The 20769-nt window shown below is 36.3% G+C and overlaps 1 protein-coding gene across 9 annotated transcripts in view; it reads left to right on the forward strand.

The window, feature by feature from the left end:
- The window catches only part of CDC42BPA (CDC42 binding protein kinase alpha), a 198322-nt gene that overhangs the window by 117878 nt on the left and 59675 nt on the right, over positions 1-20769 (forward strand). For 7 of the 9 annotated variants that reach the window (XM_088053753.1, XM_088053752.1, XM_014252859.2 and 4 more), the window contains exons 7-16: positions 1822-1915; positions 2672-2872; positions 3453-3701; positions 7447-7526; positions 8555-8721; positions 9563-9685; positions 13871-14004; positions 15636-15878; positions 16128-16238; positions 20047-20294. In XM_088053753.1, the coding sequence (XP_087909879.1) occupies positions 1822-1915; positions 2672-2872; positions 3453-3701; positions 7447-7526; positions 8555-8721; positions 9563-9685; positions 13871-14004; positions 15636-15878; positions 16128-16238; positions 20047-20294 (1650 nt within the window). The remainder of the gene's footprint in view (positions 1-1821; positions 1916-2671; positions 2873-3452; positions 3702-7446; positions 7527-8554; positions 8722-9562; positions 9686-13870; positions 14005-15635; positions 15879-16127; positions 16239-20046; positions 20295-20769) is intronic. The other 2 variants (XM_088053750.1, XM_088053751.1) reach the window with 2 other exon arrangements.

Below are 20769 nucleotides of genomic sequence, written 5' to 3' on the forward strand. Positions count from 1 at the left end.
ATATATTAAAAGATAGAACATGGATAAATGGAGCCTCAAGGGTGACTCATGTTTTTGTTTAGCTTGAACTAGGTCCAGCTTCTAGGAGGAACTGGATTTTAGGTGCATGTTTCTGCAAAGTGTTTTAAACTGAAGTTATAATTCCAGCAGTCTCAATGGCATGTGTTTGTTTTTATTTAGGAGCATGTTTAAGGAATGTTTTTGGTGGGTGAATGCAAAACAAACAAAACTATCTCAATCTGGAGGCTGCAATTCTTTGGCATATTCAATGTCAGCAAAAATCAAGTGGAAGAATGGTCTTATGAGAATAGACTTGGTTATTTTTTTCTGATTTGCTTTGTTAAGAATTGTCTTTATGCTCAATTGCAAGTTGTGAAAGTATGATTTCTTGCACTGTTTGCTTTCTACTTTGTAAATATTTCTGTGTATTTGAAAGGTGCCTAAAGTTTGTTTCTACATGGGCCACTGCCTTACTCCTCTTCGAGTATCACAAATTCAGGAAGTACTTTTCTTCCAAACAACAAATTGTTACCAATTGTCACCAAGTGTGTGACACTGTGACACCTTTATGCCATAACTTATATAATGTTCTTCAAGGTGTGGTTCTAATTTTTTTTTCCGTTGTAAATTATCAGTAAGCCTTGTCTATAACTTGATTTCTAGTTGGGGAAAAAAAAAAAAAAACAACAGAAACAAACAACCAAAACTCAAACAACAAAATCTTCTCTCAGGTGCAATGTGAACATTTTAGCTTATGAATATTTTGAGATTTGTCTGCAAAGCAATCAGTGACATTCACTTTATAAGTTGTTTGGGGAATCAAAGCAAGTGAAGACTTCACTTGTTTTTTGTTTATTTTAGGGGATTTGTTCTTATGTCTTAAAAATGTTCACTCAGAAAATATTTGTAGACTTGTATTCATACAGTCATAACTTACGTTTTAAATATAATAGGTAAGGATAGTGTAAGTATCTAATAATGCCACATATTTTTAAAATGTAGCTTGATGTGTATTTTTAATATCTATACTTAATTGAAAAGAAATTTCAACATTTGAACCTAATTTACAAGTTGAAAACAAATGTCCATCTGGTAACTGAAAGCTACTGAGTCCTACTCAGCTGCACACTGGGAGCATACACTTTACCTGCATTTCAGTATATTTAGGAAAAGCCTGAAACAAAGAAAGGTCAAGTTTACAATATAAAGAGTATTTATTATGTTATCTGCTTAGAAGGGTAGTTCCATCTGCATCATGAACTGGATGAGGCAGCCAGAGTTTGGCCAGGCTGAGCTGCAGTTGTGCGCACAATGGTCACGTCAGCAGAAGTATGACAGATGTGCTTAGTGAACTGAGATGCATGTGAGAGAAGAATGTCAAAGACAGTAAATCTGAAAATGTGTTAACTATTTCAGTATTTCATTGGCCTTTGTTCTGTTGTAAAATCTAGGGAATGTTTTCCAGTTCCAATATAAACTTGCATCTTCCAATTGAGAGCATTTCACTAAGATTCTTCAGATGATTTAAAAGTTTCATATACAAAAGGTCAGAGCAAGTAAGATGTCTACCTGTCTACCCTAAAGACATGAGAGGAATTTAACTACACAAGTTTTACTAAAATTAAGAAGCACTGTAGGATTTGAGTGATCTACAGCCCGTCATGAAATGTCTCTAGTGCAATTTCACCGTACTGTGAGTCATTGTCCTCTGTGTTCTGATGGGTTGCTGGTTTTGAATGAAAAGACTGTTTCACAGTTAATGCTTGTAATGCATCTTATGCAATACATTTTGTACTAACCCTGGAATTTGTTTAATTGCAGGGATATAAAACCAGACAACATCTTGATGGATATGAATGGACATATTCGATTAGCAGATTTTGGTTCTTGTCTGAAACTGATGGAAGATGGAACGGTAAATTAGAACAAATGATACATTCCTAAATATTTTTTCCTCAGTCCATTGATAGCCACAAAATGTGTGCTAATAAAGGGAAAAGGTGCCTTATGGCAAATGAAATGGAACTGTAAATGGTATTGGTATATAACTTTCTTAAAAATACAACTGCAGACTGCTTGGATTTGCAGTATTTTAAAAACTTTTTAGAATACAGTCAGCTCATGAATAAATAAAGAGAAGCTGTGCTGTCAATGCCAAGTAGGTGTTTATGAACTATGAATCTCTCAGTTTGAAGGTCTGAGCTCTAATCTTTATTGAAAACGTAAGCTTTAGTATGAGCATACGCAGGAGTATGAGATACTGAAATGTGATGATGATCTTCTAGTACATTTAAATTTGCACAGTATATAGTAAGTGTGACTAGAATGTAATTCCAGTATGTTTAATCATGTCCCAGGGGCTTACAAATTACTTGACCTAATATATGTGATTACCAAATCTATAATTGCTTACTGGCTCTAATCCTGACAATTGACAGTTTTTTCTTTTAACTGTTTTTAAATATTGATAATAGTTTAGCAAAAGTATATTATTGGGATGCCTATTAATGCAATGCCTTGGATGCTTAAGCATTTCTTTATTAATTTAGAAGCTTTTGCTTGTGTTTAGTTGTTTTTTGTTATGACAAGAATGCTGGGCTGAATGGCCACAGTGCCACAGCATCTGTCATGATGGAAGTTGATTTTAACCTTGAAAATGTGATTTCTCCAGGTCCAATCTTCAGTGGCAGTTGGAACACCAGACTACATCTCTCCAGAAATCTTGCAGGCCATGGAAGATGGAAAAGGGAAGTATGGGCCCGAGTGTGACTGGTGGTCCCTGGGCGTTTGCATGTATGAAATGCTTTATGGAGAAACGCCCTTTTATGCTGAGTCCTTGGTGGAGACCTATGGGAAAATAATGAACCACAAAGTTAGTGCACTTTCTGTCTCTCTCTAAGCTAATTTTTAATAATGGGGTAACTTGAACTATATTTAAGAATAAGTTTTTATGTACTAATTATATTAAGTGTTCATAAATGTGGAACAAAAAATGTTTCCATGTAACAAGTTAATGGTTATGGATTGCAGATGGCTTTGCTTTGGGATAAGGCTAAAGCTTAAAATCTTGGTTTGGAAACATGAATGCTAATTCACTCTGTGGAGTCTGTCTTGGCTACATGGCATTGATCCTGTTGTGTTTCTTTCTTCTGGTGAACCCATTCCTTGGCTTATGCAGAAGATTCTAAAATGTTCCTCCACATGGAGCTAGCTGTAGAATTCAACAGCTGTAGTGTAAAAGAAATTTAAATAAAGAAGAAAAACTAGAAGACAAAAAAATCTTAATAGTTTTTGTCCTTAGCAGAAGTCTTGTCCTTGAAACCTTTACTGCATATATTTCAGAGCTGGAGTATTGGCACATTTCTTATTCTACATAATGATTTTCACTACGAAGGTAATTTTTCCAACTTTTTCTTGGTAATAAACTATTTCCTCTTTTTTTAATCTTTAAGGAGAGATTTCAGTTTCCTGCTCAAGTGACAGATGTCTCTGAAAGTGCAAAGGACCTCATCCGAAGGCTCATTTGTAGCAGAGAGCATCGACTTGGACAAAATGGAATAGAAGACTTTAAGAACCATCCATTTTTTGCTGGGATTGATTGGGACAATATTAGGAACTGTGAGGCACCTTACATCCCAGAAGTCAGCAGCCCTACTGATACATCAAACTTTGATGTGGATGATGACTGCTTAAAAAACTCTGTAAGTATACAATTAACATTTTGATGAATCAGCCTTTGTAGTATACTTCGTAACTAAATGTCTGGAAAAAGCAGGTTTATTTCACTGTGTTCTGCATAAATATCATTTAGGTGCTGCTTTGAAGAACTGAAAGGGGGAATACTTTCATAGTTTGTAGGCTGGTCCTAAAAATCATACTTGAGTAAAGGTAACTTTTGTAAATTCATTGTAGCTTTACATGTTTTTAGCTAATATACATTTGTTGCAATAAAAAGTTTAGTGTCCATGTCTTATAAAGAATAACACATTTAAATACAGATAGTCTGCAAGACTGTTTCTAGCAGAGCATTGTTAAGACTTATACTAAGTTTGCATATTGCATTTTATTGTATTTTATTTCTCTGCTCTAATTGCTTATACTGGTGTTGGATTCCATTCAGTTCATTTCCACTAAAGTTTTTCTAGCCTTTTCTCCCACTTGAGTTTTGGGAAACGTATGAGAAATATTACAGTCATTTCTTAAGGAACCAGAATTTTTTTTAATCTTTGCTTAAAATGCTCTGCAACTATTGATTTTACCAGACTTTCTGTTTCTATGCTTTTGAAAAGGAGCTTTAACAGATAATAGGTGTCTTAGCATTGGAGGACTGCCTTGTGTTCTCTCCTTGGAAATAATATCCTTGGGCGTGTTTGTTGTGTGTGTCTGTTGAAAGATGCAGAAATCTGCTGTTTACATGTGAGGTAAAGCATTTTGAGCACTTTTGTTTTCTGAACTGCATGTGCATCTCAGTTTCACTCACTTTTCTGGACCTGCAGATAAGAGGCAACATGAATTGATATATGACATATATATGATATGTGAATGACAAGATGATTATCTGTATTCCCTTTTCTCCAGCTGCACATTAAAACATGGAAAACACTTGGGCTAAAACACTTTATGGGTGTCAGTCTCTTCTCCCAAGTAATAAACCACAGGACAAGAGGAAATGGCCTCAAGTTGAGCCAGGGGAGCTTTAGTTTGGATATTGAGAAGAATTTCTTTACCAAAAGGGTTGTCCAGGAAAGTGGTGGAGTCAGCTGTCACTGGAGGTTTTTAAAACACATGTAGACATGGTCCTTAGGAAAGTCATTTAGTGATGGACCTGATTGATGACTCAATGATTTTGAAGTTTTTTTTCCAATCTAAATTGATTCTGTGATCTCTGATTAAATCTCAGAGCCCTTTTCTTTATGGGCAAATTAAGCAAATCAGTGTAGCTGCATAGAATGACTTTTAATTTTTAAGTTTTGTTTCCTCACTTGCATCTGATATGTCCACCTTCCTTCACAACTGAAGTATTTTTATCTTAAAACTTGTTTATACAGTCTTCAGATACTTGTTTGCATATTATTTGGTCCAGCAACAGCTATGAGGATGGAATAGCTGGAGTGGATGTTGTATATGGCAGGTCTTTGTTTGTGAAGCTGAAATACCTTTTGGAGGTTGTTCACACATTTTAGTGTTGTCCATTCCACCACTCCCACTTTTTAGAGCCCAGTCTCCCACCTGAGGCTCTCAAACTATGCCTGTGCAGTGTGAATGCTTTACCACTGTGAAGAAACAGGGACCTGCAGGTGAAGAAAGAATGCTTCTCTGCTGAGTTACTGGACTCTCAGCTGAGAAAACCGAGTCCAATTCTTAATTTGCTTTAGACATTTGGGAGTGAAAAGCAATGCCCCTGAACTGTTAGAGATGAATGCTGGTTTCTAGAGCTTCTTTTTCAGTTTCCTAATTTGAAACATCTGAAGGTTTTGTTCTGTTTGAATATAAGGATGTTATTTTCTTGCCATTTCTTTTCACACCTAGTATCTCAGAACTGCTGAAAAAAACTAGCCTAAGGCATTGCATGACTGAGAATATTTTACATTTTTGCTCTGACCAGTGGACATTGTATTTCATATTGCTTTGCCTCAAATTCCTTCTATATAACGTGGAGGTATTTTTGTCCTTCATATTTCATACATATCTTTTGACAAAGTTACACATACTCACACTGCTTTTATAGAAGTCAGCACCACAGATAAGCCCATGAGACTTTTTTTTTTTAATTCTTGGCAAGATTTGAATTGCATAGAGCAAATGAGGAAAACCCAGTGCTGAAGATAAAAGACAGTGTTGAAAGGCCATGATTGTTATTCTTCCTGAACTTTGAATGAGAACATAGTCCCATGGAAAAATTATATGCATAACAATGCAATTTAAAAAGTATGTTGACCGTACACACAAGCATAAAGGGTGAAACTATGGTGTTCAGGCAGCCTAACTTGTGCTGGGTTTTAGCTTTTAACTGTTTGGTTTAGTAGCCTTATTGATAGATTCAGTTATCATTTTCTCAGCATGGTTGTACAGTTAAATTCACACAACCAGTGGGAGATTCGTATCTTGATCTCTTCAAAACAAATTGTTTTACAGAATCTTACCTTATTAGCAATAGATATGATATTTTAGAAAAGTAACCTGTGTGATACCTGAGAATTGTCATGTGGGCTGTTAAAATCATGCAATTAAGCATTTGATATTTTTTAAGTTGTCTGTAAAGACAGTTTTGAAATTTGAATCTATGAAAGGTGAAAATAAAATGTGCAGGAGAAGTAAAATTTTACTTAGTAATCTGTAATAATTAATATTTTTATTATGATTTAGTGCAGATTTAGTAATTTGGTCTTGTCCTTAGTTTCCAAAATGCTCAACTTCATGAATTTACACAATCTAGCAATATCATTAGTGTTATTTGGGAACTCTTTCATAACATGAAGGTTTTTGTCAGGTAAGAGGACAAGGTTATGATGTAATATAGCTGACACCACCACTGGAAAGCTAATTTTGGATTTCTTTTGAATGTAGTTTTGCTCCTCATCCTTTCATGCTGAGTTTCACATGAAAGAAATGTACAACTGGTTCCTTTCCTCATTTTTGTTTGGGCTTAGAAAGAAATCCTTACATACCTTTTCTGATAATTTGGAATATTTTATCACTTGCAGTGCAATAATCATCTTCTTGAGGATTTTCTTTTGGTGACTGTTACGGCCATTTCTAGTAGAGCAACATAAACCTTTTATCTTGGGGTTAAACAGGAAGCATTTAACAGAACATTTAAGAATATTAGATCTTCAAATAGACCAAGTAAAATAACAACAGGGTTACTTTAGCCCCAAGAGAAACTCAAAGATTTGTCTTGGTTTGTAGTTCTTTGTCTGGCAAGAAGGAGGAACAAAGAATGAAGGAATGGTCAAAGCACTAATGGGATTAGAACACTCTGTTTTATTACTTCTTTCTAGTAAATGCCTGCTGATTGTTCTCTTCAAATAGAGATGGCCCACTCAGAAGTGGGCTGGTTATTCTACAGGCAGGAAGCCCTACTGACTGAATAGCAGAGGGGAGTATAGCAGGGAATAAAAGGTGTTCCTCTTTGTGCTAAGAGCTTATTGGAAAAAAGGAGTAAATTGGCAGCTCCTATGAGTAATATTCTGCTTTCTTCCAACAATAGCCTATTTAATTAGAAAAGTATTTTTATGACAGCATGCTCTGTTTTTGTATATGTTAAATGCTATTATAAGTAGATTCAGTTGATGCTGTTTCATATTTGGGCTGTAAATAAGGATGACAGTGAATATAGTTCATATGATACTATCACTAACACTTCTCATATGGTTAAACTGGAAAATCTGGGCTTTTTAAATCCAGTAGCATGCCACTTACTCAACTGTCCTATTGTTTTTCTAGGAAACAATGCCTCCACCATCCCACACTGCATTTTCTGGCCATCATTTACCATTTGTGGGTTTCACATATACAAGTAGCTGGTAAGTTAAGAGTTCCAAAATTGTAGGCTAGTTACACAGTATCCTAACTTTCTGTCTTTGAAATATATTGAACAGATATCAAAGAATGTGGTTTATCGAGGAAATTACCATGATCTAAAATGCTGTCTGTTCAAAAGAATGAGCTATCTGCAGGTAAAATTTACATACATGTAAAGGTCAGAACGTGTACTCAGGGGAGTTTTGATGAGAAAGGTTGTTATTAGAGAATGCATAAAATTAACTGCACATGACAAAGTTAAGACTAGATGTGTGGACCCTGGCAGAACTGAGTTTATTAGACATTAATACCAGTTTTATTTCTAGCCCTTTGACACTTCCGTAAGTCTGAATAGAATTTTTTTTTAAAATTACTTTAATTGATATCTGGTATTAATGTAGAATTTATTTCACTCATTTCCATTGCTAAACTAAACAGGGAAGTCCCTTATATGCTCCTTATTCATGGAAATAAGGAAAGAAAGGATGTTTGCAACCATTGAAAAGCCAGACCTATGTTTCTGCTGGGAATGTGACTATGTCCTAGAATGTCCTAGACTTCAAAAGGATTATTTGCATAAGTAGTAGCATGTGTACATGAGTAGCCACAGCATTTCTGGCATGTCCATACCCTAGTTGTTATGGGATAATTTCACACCATTTTTAGTGATTGTTGTCTTGAAAGCATTTGTAATACTTGATTAACTATTCTCAAATGAACTATTACTGTAATCTTACTGTCTAGGCTGTTGCTTTTTTGCTATCTGGCTAACATAGACTGTCCATAATGATTTTTAGTCAGGAGTTCATGCACTCCTGTGTAACAAAAAATGGATTCAGGAGATCAGGCATACTAGGCAAAAATTATTTCAATTTCCAGTGAGCACATACTAACAAGGTATTCTTTAATGTTATAATAAATGGCATAGTAATTAACAACTTAAACATACTGTTTATTGGCTGATGTTTTTATAGTAGTATTTTAAACCAGGCTGTTGTAAAATCCAATACTATTTATTTTTTCCCCCCAGTGTGCTTTCAGACCGCAGCTGTCTAAGACTGACAGCTGGACCACCCTCCATGGATCTCGATGCCAGCATTCAAAGAACTTTGGAGGATAGTTTAGCAACAGAAGCTTATGAGAGGAGAATAAGACGTCTAGAACAGGAAAAGCTTGAACTTAGCAGAAAGCTGCAAGGTATAGTCATTAAAAAAAATCATTCCATCACTTCTAAAACTTAGATTAGCCTGCAGTTTTGTAAGGCACGGTTTATACTGTGGAAAAAAAATTACATATACCTCCTGGAATGCCTTCTAGCCAAAAAGAATTCTCTTCATTATTTCTGTTGACAAATTAAATTTCTGTTACTCTTTATGCCTGAAATACACCATGTATGCAACTTCTTATGCTGACTTTGTTCTCACTGTACCTTAGTCACTATGGCATAAACATTTCATTCTTAAAATGTACAAGAACTTAGTTTGTCCAGCTGACAATTGTGGGAACTGACAATGGTCAAATAAGAGAATTTTAGGCTTCAGGCATTAGCTTGAGCCTGTGTGAAACTAGGTCACACAACTTTCTCACTCTGGCCTGAGAAATCATAAAGAGGAATCCAAACAGTCCTTGCAGAGGGGAAACAACCTTTGCAGGTGTTGTTTGTTGCCTTGTTGTTTACATGCAAGAAACAGTCAAGGGGTGTTCCCAACTGTCCAATGATGCTGATGTGTTGGTTTCATGACCAGTGAGAGTTTTACCTTTCTGGACCTTCTCGGAACTGTCCATAAAAGAAGATCTGGAGGAATAAAACTTGCTCTCTTGTGCAACCAAGCTAGAGAGTCTGTGTCATCACTTTGCCATTCCTAACACAGTGCAACAGACAATTACAGAAAAATTGGCACTTAATAGTTGGAAGTTATAAATTATAGAATGCCCTATGCAGGATCTTTTGGCATGTCTTAATTTATCAGTAGTATCTCTTTGATTTCCTCAGATGTTAGACATGTTTTTCTTTCCTCTCTCTTCCATCTTTTTCTAGAGTCCACCCAGACAGTGCAGGCTCTGCAGTATTCAACAGTGGATGGCCCAATAACAGCAAGCAAAGATTTAGAAATTAAAAGTTTGAAAGAAGAAATTGAAAAGTTGAAGAAACAGGTAACAGGTATGTTACAAATACTAATGTAAAAGCTGTAACAGGAAACTGTATTTTGTAAAGTTTGTTTTTTTCTCTCTCCAATTTCTAGTTTTCCTTGGTTTTGTGAAAGAGTTTTCCAGTCGATTTTTGCATTTAATTTTACCCCTTATGCTTCCACTGTACCCCAACATTTTCTCCAAATTCGAGATTTCCAAGTGGCAAGTAGTAGTGCATGAGAGAGGACACAATGGGCCATGAGGCTGCACTTCCAGCAGCAGAAGTCACCAGAGAAAACTGCCACCAAAAAAAGTCCTGCCTGCAGCTGCACGACCCATTCTCAATGTGTGCATTCCCTCCACTCTCTCATGACTTTAATTAATTCAATTAAACAAGGAAAATGTTGTTAGATAGAGAGAATTTAATCAGCCTGTGATCAGATAAATCAGCACAAGGTCGGCAGTAGAAGCATATGAGGAAAGGGACATGAGAGGAAGAATCACCTTTCAGCTCTGCTGTCAATGAGCTGTCATTCCTTTCAAACCTGAACATTTATTTTCTTTGTGTCTGAGAGATCTTGAAGAGATCATGAAAACTAAAGTTACGGCTGTCAAGTGCCTCAGTACTTCAAGTTTGAAAAGTGCTTTTGAAATCTGTGCCACTAAAAAGGTTAATTTTTTAAATTAATGTTATGCTGCCCTTCATCAGGACTCAGAAACTTGTCAAAAACAAAGATCTACTTACATGTGTTTTACAGAGGCAAGTGGAGACATTTAGGGAAAGATCCTTCTTTTTCCAGTCTTACTTTCTCAGATTCTGGGCAATTCATGTTTTAAGAACTTTGAGAGGGAGGACTTATATTGCATCACTATATTGAATATAGCTACAAGTGAACTGATTTGCTGTCTGTTTCGCTAATACCTTTTTAGCCTGCTTTAAAGACTAGTATTCAGTATTCTTGATTTGATATTTTGAATTAAGTTAAAGGGAATTTTCTGTCATGGTGATTCATAGCACAGGACTGCTGCTATCCATCTCCCTAATGCTGTCTTTAAAATAGGATCTTGAGAGCAGAGACATCTCAAAAAAAGGAAGAAAGGAAGCACAGCAAGATTTTTTTTATTCAGGAGAATTAACAAAAGACTGTTAGGTATCAGTTCTGGAACCAGAGAAACAGGGAGAAAAATCTAATTAATCTTAGAGAAATAGGAAAATATCTGCGTTTTGTGTGAAAAATCAGTCACAAGTAGTGGTAGATACATCTCTATTATATGTCCATATCTTGCCGGAGGAAAGGGAAAAAGAAACAGCCAGAAAAGTTGGAGGAAACTACAAAAAACATTTGTTCTGATTTGTATTTGTGACAAGACTTCATTCAGTTCCTGAAAGTGTCAGGAGTGCCAGCAGCAACATGCACAGAGAGAGTAACTTGAACTTAACTTGCAGACACTTGAGTTGATGTGTTTAGACTCTGCAGCTGCCTTACAGGGCAGAAACAGCTATGTGTGAACTGCAGAGTGCAGCACATAGATTACAGCCTGTAAAAATTGTGTAGTCTGAAAAAAGCCTCTTACAGATACACAGTTGGACAGCTGCTCTGGCATGATGCAGCAGTTTTGTATTGTACCATAGGCATTATTTTTGGATAGGAACATGGCTTAGCTAGCTCAGGGAGGATCACTCTGGTTTGAGTGATGCCATGTTGGCACTGTATCAGGACAAAGGGTTTTGTGCAATTTTGCTCCAGCCAAATGTTCCTCCTCTTGCTGCTGTAATGAGGATAAAGACAACATGATCAGAAACCCCTTCTCTGCAGCAATCCTTTGATCAGGTTTTGAGTCTTTGGGACCACTGAAAAGCAGAATTTGCAAGAACAGCTTTTGAATGAGACTGGTATTTTCTTCTTTACTATTGAGCTGAAAGTATTGCTTCCTTTGGTAATGAAAAAAAATAGTAAATGTGTGAAAACATTCCCCAACACATCTGCTATGCCTTTTCAAATTGAAAATAAGTCAGAAGTCTAGTGAAAGTGGTCAGTACTGAGAGGTTTTTCATAAAGTAATTTTCTGCTTCACACCACATACATATTTGTGTGTTTATTCCTAGACAGAATGTGTACTTCTGGAGTTTGTTTTGGAAGTGAGTAATGGGATCAAATGAGGAAGATGTAGAGTTGTCTAACCCAGTCACCACACAACCTTGCCAGTATATACTTGAATGCTTTGTCTGATCCAGCCATTTATTAGAAAACACTCATTTGTGCCTTAAGCTGTAACTAATACAAGCAAATTTGATAAAATAAAATGAGAATGTTCTATTTTACTTGGTTTTATGGGGGTTTTGAAACAGATTTTAGAACTATATTAATGACAGAATACAGAAATAAACCAAGTGATGGCCACATCTGAATGCTTCCAAAGTTAGGGGAGCTAGTTCCAGCTTTTCTGGATAGCCTTTAAAAGAAGAATTTTCCTACTAGATCTGATGAACTTTAAGAAGGTTCAGTTCAGGTGCAGAGCTGAACTTTTTATGCTTTGGGCTCATCTCTTGGGCAGCTAAAGGTAATGTAATAATATATTACAGTGAGTGTTTGCGTATATTATCCAAAATGTTAGTTAAAACTAGGGTAATTAAATGGAAAGTTACCATTTACAACATATATGTTACACCTAGCTTTTTGTTACATTCTTCAACCTGTTTTACTGCCTTTTCTGAAGCTGTAAGAGTAAACACCTGCTTTAAAAGGCAATAAAGAATGAACTCAAAATTGTGTCAAATTCAGGAGTGTCACTGGGAAGGCTTAGAGAAATGCATTTTTCTTGTCTATCTGGTTTTCCAGGAAATGACAAGCTAGCATATGCTTTCAATTTTTGAGGTCAAAGTTATAATTTTTTTTCACTAAGTTACATAGGAGAAAACTTTGAGGAATCTTTAATATTGCCAAATATGTAAAGGGCAGCAATGCAAGAAGAAAACAGAGCCATGGAACAAAGTAGTTCATGCACAGAAGAGAGATTTATCTTGGCTCAGCAGAGCCATATATAAGCTTTCTTTTCACTGGTGACTTCAGAGTAGACTACATAAGGAAGGCAGTTAATAATTTCTGGCTTTGAGCTACATCTCTTATTTGAGTGCATTCTTTTAAATTTTAAACAAGAGTCAGTGAATTAAAACAGTAGTGAATATTTTTCTGGGTATAAGCTAATGGTATTAATTTCCTCATAAAATTCTTGCATTTTAGAAATTAACCCTCTTAAAAATGTATGTGTTTTTATATTTGATTTCTCCAAGAGCCCGTCTCTTAGGCTTACATTTATGAAAATGTAGTTAAAGGCTATTATTAAGAGTATAGATGGGTTCCTGTTCTTTGGGTAAATACAAGTGGTCTGAAGACCTGCCCACAACTGAAATAAAAGACAATGTGTCCAGTGATTTCATAGAACCTGGAATTAACTTGACTCCCTATATATCTTGCTTTAAAGTCTTGTTTTTAAGTAAAGACCATGAGGCAAAAAAAACCTCCACTCACTAGCTAGAAAATTTCAGTTGCCATATTTTATGAATTTCAACTTTTCTTGTAGAATTTCAGGGTAGTTATTTAACTGTGCCATAGAAATATACTGTCTCTGTATAACTGACTTGGTAAGAAACTGGCCGCAATAGTTCTCCTTTATTTATAGTAGTAATAAAGTAGATCACATAAAAACAAGTGGTTTTCACACTAGAAATAAGTAAAATCAGCTGAAGATAATTTTAAGAGTATTGACAGGAGAACACTTGCCAGCTCTTGAGTGACCCATTATTTTTACTGTTTCTTTTGGGGGGAAATTGGGAGGAGGAGGGAGACTGTTTATAATTACAGTGTAATAAAAGGTGTATTATATATTACATCACAGCACGTAAAAGTCAAATGTGTAAGTCATGTTAAAGCATACATTACAGAATTATGTGTAGAGCATGGTTGTTATAATATGAGAAGACAAGTTGTTAGCATTTTTGTATTGTATTCCAGCAAGCTGTGACCTTTCATCCTGTTCCCTTAAAAGCAGATAATGGCAGCTGAAAGAGCCTGTTCCCTATTCTAAACCAGATAAGAATTCTGTGATTAAATGGAAACCAGAAAAAATATTGAAGGGGCTTCAAGCAGCTAGGCTATGGTATTTTGGGATTACAATTTTTCCCTTAGACTATTTAGAGTTCTTCTGCTTTTTCTAGAATCTGGTCAGCTAGAACAGCAACTCGAGGAGGCCAGCACTGCAAGGCGGGAATTGGATGATGCCTCCAGACAAATAAAGGCTTTTGAGAAGCAAGTCAGAACGCTGAAGCAAGAGAGAGAAGATCTTAATAAGGTAAAATCGTTTTGTCAGCAACTGTTCTTCTAAACCCTCAAGACTGTTTTATTTTTGTTCATTTTGCTTGTAATAACTTTCAAGTGTAAAACTAATGAGCAGATAACAAGTGTGTAGCATGACCTACTTAGCTTTCTGCCTTTTTTTTTGTTGAAGAAAAGGACGTTATTTAACACGTTGTCTGTATGACTGCTGGGTGGTCCCTAAGCGATTGCTTCCAGATAGTGAACAACTCCATAATCCAAATTGCATGGTGGCTGCAAAAAAGGTTTTATAGCTTCACATTTAGGTGATAATGATAGGGGTTAGAAGACAGAGTAGAGAAGAACTATTCCAGACAATTTGATCTGAAGTATGCGTGAGACTTTTAACAGTGAAAAAATGTGAAGAATATGGTATTAAGGCTGTGTCACAGAAGTGTTTCCAGAAAGGAGATGTGAAAAATTGCCCAAGTATGAAGGTTGAAAAGTAATTTGAAACAACTACAGTTAAAGAGTACTGGGTTTTATTTCTTCTTCTCTATCTCCCTGATCCTTCGTTTTCTTATTTATAACATACTGTCTTTCATGGCTCTTTTTTGTATTCATTATTAAATCAACCTGCAATCAGGTGTGAAATACATATAACCTGTTTTTCATCGTGATTATATTGGCCCGGTATTTTAGAGTCCACGCTAAAGTTGATGTGCCAGCCATGTTTAAGACTCTTTGTTCTGACCCTTAAGGCTCTTAAAATTTTGAAAGCTGCCAGTTTGTCCCAGAAAGACCATCTCTTCTAAACCAACTCATAGCAATTAGGACCTTTTTTTTAAGAACCTTAGACACGTTTTTAGATTTACATGGATGTCAGCACTGTCAAATATTAAATCTTCCTGTTGGTCTTTTTTTTATCCTGAAATTTGCTTTTTCTTGCTTGTTTTTTCTGCTCTGTTTTGATTGAACATTATTGAACTATTTAAACTGTTGTGGTCCCTAATTGGTAGTGTGATGGCACAAATCTAGGGCACAGCAAGCTTTGTGAAGGTATTGTGGTGTGGAGTTATCTCTGCACTAGCAGTGTTATTTCATGCTGGTTTTTTTAAGAAAATAGTTATCATATATTGCTTTTATTCACTGCAGTGTTTCATTGCCTGAAACTTTCTCTGATATTTGATATGAAGATACAGTGTATGGAAATCATATTTGCCATTGCAGACCAGTTTTCAAAAGCTTCTTGAGTAAAAATTTTTGTAAAGCAGAGTTTTTCATTAAATTTTAATCGTTTAGCACTTGAGATTCTTGTAATTTATTTAAGTAACTTTTAAAAAACAATCCTAATGACATTTTTGCATTAAGAAAGCAAGGTATTTTTATATTGTAATGCAAGTGTTTGAAAACCATTGTGTTTACCTGTAATAATGGAGTAGATTCCTGCTTGGTTTGCATTTATAGAGTTTTACTAACTAGTAGTGTAAAACAGGCCTCTTTCCTTATTTTTAGAGGCATACAATCTGTATTGTAGACGCATTCATGAAATAAAAAAGAATATGTAGTTTCTATTCACTCTGGAGAAGGTGTTAGATGCACATCCAAAGATAAAATTGGCCTTGTAGCTTTCTAGGTTTATTACTTAATTCTTTTTTCAAACTGTAGGAACTGGCAGAGTCTAGTGACAGATTAAAATCCCAAGCCAAAGAGCTGAAAGATGCACACAGCCAGCGGAAATTGGCAATGCAGGAATTCTCAGAGATGAACGAGCGGCTGACAGACTTGCACTCTCAAAAACAAAAGCTTGCCCGCCAGCTCCGAGATAAGGAGGAAGAAATGGAAGTGGTGATGCAAAAAGTAGAAAGTTTAAGGCAAGAGTTACGCAGAACAGAGAGACTTAAAAAAGAAGTAAGTGGTGAGAAGACTGTTTAGACTCTATGAAATAAGTTATATGTAAGGTTTTCTGAGTATATTTTTAAATGTGTAAATCTTTAACCTTTTGTCTGTTGTTTCAAACAGTACCAATTTTGTTTTCTAAGACTTTGAAGTGTTCTGTTTGGTGCTGGAGATTTCTCTCTTATTGAAAACCATCAATAGATTTTGGGAAAAAAAAAAAATACAGAATCCTATCTATTAAAAACGTATGTACTTTTGTAGCTGGAAGTCCAAGCTGAAGCTGCAGCTGCTGAGGCATCCAAAGACAGGAAATTGCGAGAGAGGAGTGAACAGTACTCTAAACAGTTGGAAAGTGAAGTAGAAGGGCTAAAGGTTAGTCTGTTTTGATATTAACACCTGCAAACTTACTAGTCAACTAGGACTTGGATCTGTTTGATTGCTTTCAGATGTAGGACAAAAGGGTTTTGTCAGTCTGTCACTTCAGTTGGTGCTGAATGTTAACGCAGGCATGCATTGCATTATTGCCCAGAAAAATTAATGTTTGCCTGATGTGCTATTTCTTAATAACCAACCATGTCTTACGCATTGTTTCCATTAATACCTTGTTTAACTTCACCTGTTAAAAGCTTTTTTTTTCTTCCTTAGCATAGGATGGTTGAATGTTTGAAGATAAACCTGCAGTCTAGGCAGTTTTCTGTATAGGTGTTCTGTCTGCTGTGTTGTTCCTCATGTTTCCTGCACAATAGATGTCAACTGATGTACCCATAAAGGAACAGTTTTAGCACATTCTGCCTCTCAGCCAGAAGATGAGGCATTTTTGCCCAAGAACAGCATTGAGCATGAAGGCTTTGTTTATCTTGATGAGATTGCTCACATGTGCATGTGATTTTAAAAGAAGAAATTTAAGGCAGCCAAGAATGTTAGCTGCTATTTTATTCTGTGATTTAGCTTTTTATGCAGTGCTCTAGAGAAGTTAGGCTTTCTCAAAAATTGAATAGAAACTTTTAAATTTACTTATGCGAATTGCTGTTCATTTACAGCAAAACCCTGTTCCAAATGTTCCACGCAGTAGGGTAATTCTAAACTTTTTGGACAAAATGTGAGATTAGTCCTAATCTGGTCTTGATTTAAATGAACAACCAAGTCTTTTTTCATTAGAACTCTCTGGGACGTTCATCAACATTAAGTTATGGCACAGAAAACTTGGTGGTTTTTCACAAACATTCTTCTGTTCGGCCTTCCTTTGCTAAAAGAAAATAAGGAAATCCATTCAATATGAAGTTTGGATTAATAAAGTTTCTACTGCTGTGAATTCAGATTGTTATCTGAAAATTAACATGTGTTTCTTCTGATTCCATGAATCTTCCCCATCAGCAAAGAGTTTGTATGACAGTTTAAAAGGTGAGAAGAATTTATGGGAGATCTGTTGAATATAAATGATGCACTGATTTATAACAGCAGAGCAAGTTTGTCAGAAGAGGAAAAGGGAATTTTAGCTTTCTTGGTAATATTTTACAATTCAGTAAGCATTGGATCACATGTGGTTGTTGTGATACTGTGCTGTCCTTTCAGTAAAAGCTTTCCATGGCTCCTTAGTTAAATTCAGGGAGCTCTCCTTAACAAAAGTAAATATTTAAAGAAGAAAGGAAGGTTTCTCCTAATGAGAAGAATAGGAAGGACTATAAAAGATGGAAGGTTAAGTGTAAACAGCATGTTGAGAGCTAAATAAAGAGAATTTAGGAAGCATTTTGCAGAGGATGCCCAGAGTCATTGTGGAGAATTCTTTAAATCCAAAGTAGAAAGCCACAGGAAACTCATGGGGCTGCTTGGAAATGAAAAAGGCAATCTCTGAGCTAATAGAGCTGTGGCAAAAAATGCTCCACAAGTCCTCAGTGTGTCAGACTTCACTGCTGAAGGAGGGGAGATTGCCACACAGCGTGTTCATTGCAGCAGGCTGAGCAGATGAGCTGGATATGTCTGGGATGATTGCAGAAGCAGGACAGCTGGCAGGTGAGTCAGACATGAAGTCACCTGAGGGAGTTCTGAAGGAACTTGAATGAGAAGAGAGCTGCTGGCTAAGATGTGAACCCCCTTATTACGGGCAGCCCACTGTGTCACTGGGCAGGTGACACAGGCACCTCCCACAGATCATCTGGGGAGGTGCAGAGGACTGGGTGCAGCTTCCTCAGGAAAGGAGTAGAGGCTGTGGTAAAGGATAAGGTCAGAGAGTCATGGATGAAGCAGGGCCTGTTGGGAAGAAAGCAGTGTGCCTTCTGTCCAGCCAAGTGCTGCAGCACAGACCTGCTGGAGCTCTGCACACTTGTCAGTGAAGTGTTTGGACAGAGGGATCCTGTGGATGTCGTGTACTCAGATTTTCAATAAAATCAGACTCAGTGTTAGTCAGCAGCGTGCCCTGTTAGCCAAGAGGGGTGCATTAAACAGCAGCTGTCAGTGTGCCAGGAGATGCATTATGTCTCAGTTGCACCATTTGTCCATTTGAAATAGGCATATATGAAAACATCTACATGGAATATGTGCTTACATCAATTAAAAATGTATTCTCTGTTTACTATATCTCTCTAGTTCTCTAAGCCATTGTTCAATACCATTTGGCTTTCTCTTCTACTGCACCATCTCTCTTGTGGTTGCAATAGTATCTTTTCATTGTGGTGAAAAATTCCACTAAAACATTTTATGTACCTGATAGAGGATGTTGCAAAGCCTGAACTTTATCTGTGCTCCATGACCCTGTATGTGTGAACAATTCAGGATGTTGGGTAGTAACAAACAAGTTCCATAGTTAAGTGCCTGTGCATGAAAGAAAATTCCTATGCTTGCTTTTTTTAAAAAAAATCTTTCTCCAAAACATCTCCTGTTAGGATGGCATCTTTCTTCTCCAGTTTTATCATTCTGCATCCTAAGGGCAGGATTTTACTCTTAGATCAAAACAGATGGTTGTTTTGATGAGTTAGAGAAAACAGTGCAGTAGCAGCACATCTCTGGCTCGTACATGTAGGGGGTTTTGCAGTTTTTTGCTGACACAAACAGCAAGGCCCAGCTTTCTCAGAGAATTTGTCATGGTACAAATTCAGCTCATTGGAATGTTCTACAATGACATTTAGCTCTTAAAGCCTCTTCATACATCAGCAAAAGAAAATTACCCAAAGCCATGCCAAATTAAGGGTGACTGAGAGGTTTTTAACATCTCGTGGTAAGATTGGAGTTGTAATTAACAAAATACCTTCAGTCCTTTGGAAGGTGTGACACAGTCACCATAACGAAATAGGTTTTCCAGTTACCTGCACTTTCTCAATACAGTGTTTGTATGGATTTCCTTTCCTTAGAATACCTTTAATTACATACTTTAAAAACCAGAAGAAATTCCAAACCCAGTTGTCCATATGTTGACATTAAAAAGTTATTTCCATACTTGGATTTCAGTGCATGTCATGCCACTATCTCATTTTGAACCTGATCTTGCTCCTCCTCTATGTTATGGCAGGACATTGAGTTTAGTGAGTGCAGCATTTGGTGCAAATGTGTATGTATCCTGAAGCAGTGTGTAAAGACTATTGAAATGCCAGAAGACCTCACTAAGAGAGCTATGAAACTGCGAAAAGTGAAGTAATTACTCTTATTGTTTAAAGCTTGTTTTTCCTATTAATCCACTATGCTATAAATGGTCAGTTTAAGTAAAATAGGTCAGGTTTCCCTCCTGACTCACAATCCATATAGTGTTTCTGTAGCTAGACTTTAGCCTTCAGTTAAGCCTCTGCTTATCTTAGTATAACTTTTCCAGAAATTATTTGTCCTTCAGAATATATTAACTGTATATTCTAGTCCTTATTCTGCATTTCTGAACGTCACTTGAACTTGTTGCTGTCAGCTGTGTGAATGGAAGCATCAAAGTCTTTAATTTTGTGGTTGCTTTCTGACTGCATTTAAGGAGAATCAGAATGTGACCAAATTTTCAATGGTTCCAAAACTACTACTGCGCTTAAATAACAAAATAATAGTGTCATTCAGATTTATGCTCTTAACAAATTTGAAAAAAAATAGATAGATTTGTTTAATTCAAGGCTGTAATGGGTATTTCTAAACAAAGACTTTGGAATATTGAGTTGTTATTAAGCATCATTTTCAGCATTCTTGAGTGTTAATTTGGGGCTGTTTATTTTAGCAAAAGCAGGTTGGTCGCTCACCTGGGGTAAGCAGTATAGAACACCAGCAAGAAATCACTAAATTAAAGGCAGACCTGGAAAAGAAGAGTGTTTTCTATGAAGAGGAGCTATCTAAACGTGAAATGATGCATGCAAATGAGATAAAAAGTCTGAAGAAAGAACTGCGGGATGCAGAGAGCCAGCAGCTTGCCCTCAAGAAGGAGATCATGGTTTTGAAAGACAAGTTAGAGAAAACCAGAAGAGAAAAGTGAGTACTGTATGAAATTTACCTTTTTTTTAACTCTTTGAAGTCTCCTAGTATTGTTCCAAGCACACTGTCACTTCCTTAAGTGTAATGCAGACTGCTGCATTTTGGCTGAGCTGATACCAGGATTGAAAACAGTCACCATTAGAAACAGATCAGAACAAAAAACTCCACGTGCTTGTACTGAAACAGTTAATTTTGCACCAGAACTGTTTTTATTGGGTGACCATTCCAAGATATGTAACTTGAGTTACAGACTTGCAGCTTGGGGTAAGTTGACCTCTGAAACTTACGTTGCACTTCAAAACAGTTTTCCAACATTTTTTCTTTTATTTGGTATTTTCATCTTTTGATGCAGAAATAATGTGTTAGAGATCAAGTATTGTTTACATTTCTGCCAGCACAGGAACAGTCACTTAATGTGATCTGAAGCTAATCCATGCTGGGTTCCATCCAGTGTTAACATCAGTCAGCAGAC

This window comes from Pseudopodoces humilis, chromosome 3 (genome assembly GCF_049639895.1).
Source record: "Pseudopodoces humilis isolate 2021_Gansu_Grassland_sample_001 chromosome 3, ASM4963989v1, whole genome shotgun sequence".
Lineage (NCBI taxonomy): Eukaryota > Metazoa > Chordata > Aves > Passeriformes > Paridae > Pseudopodoces > Pseudopodoces humilis.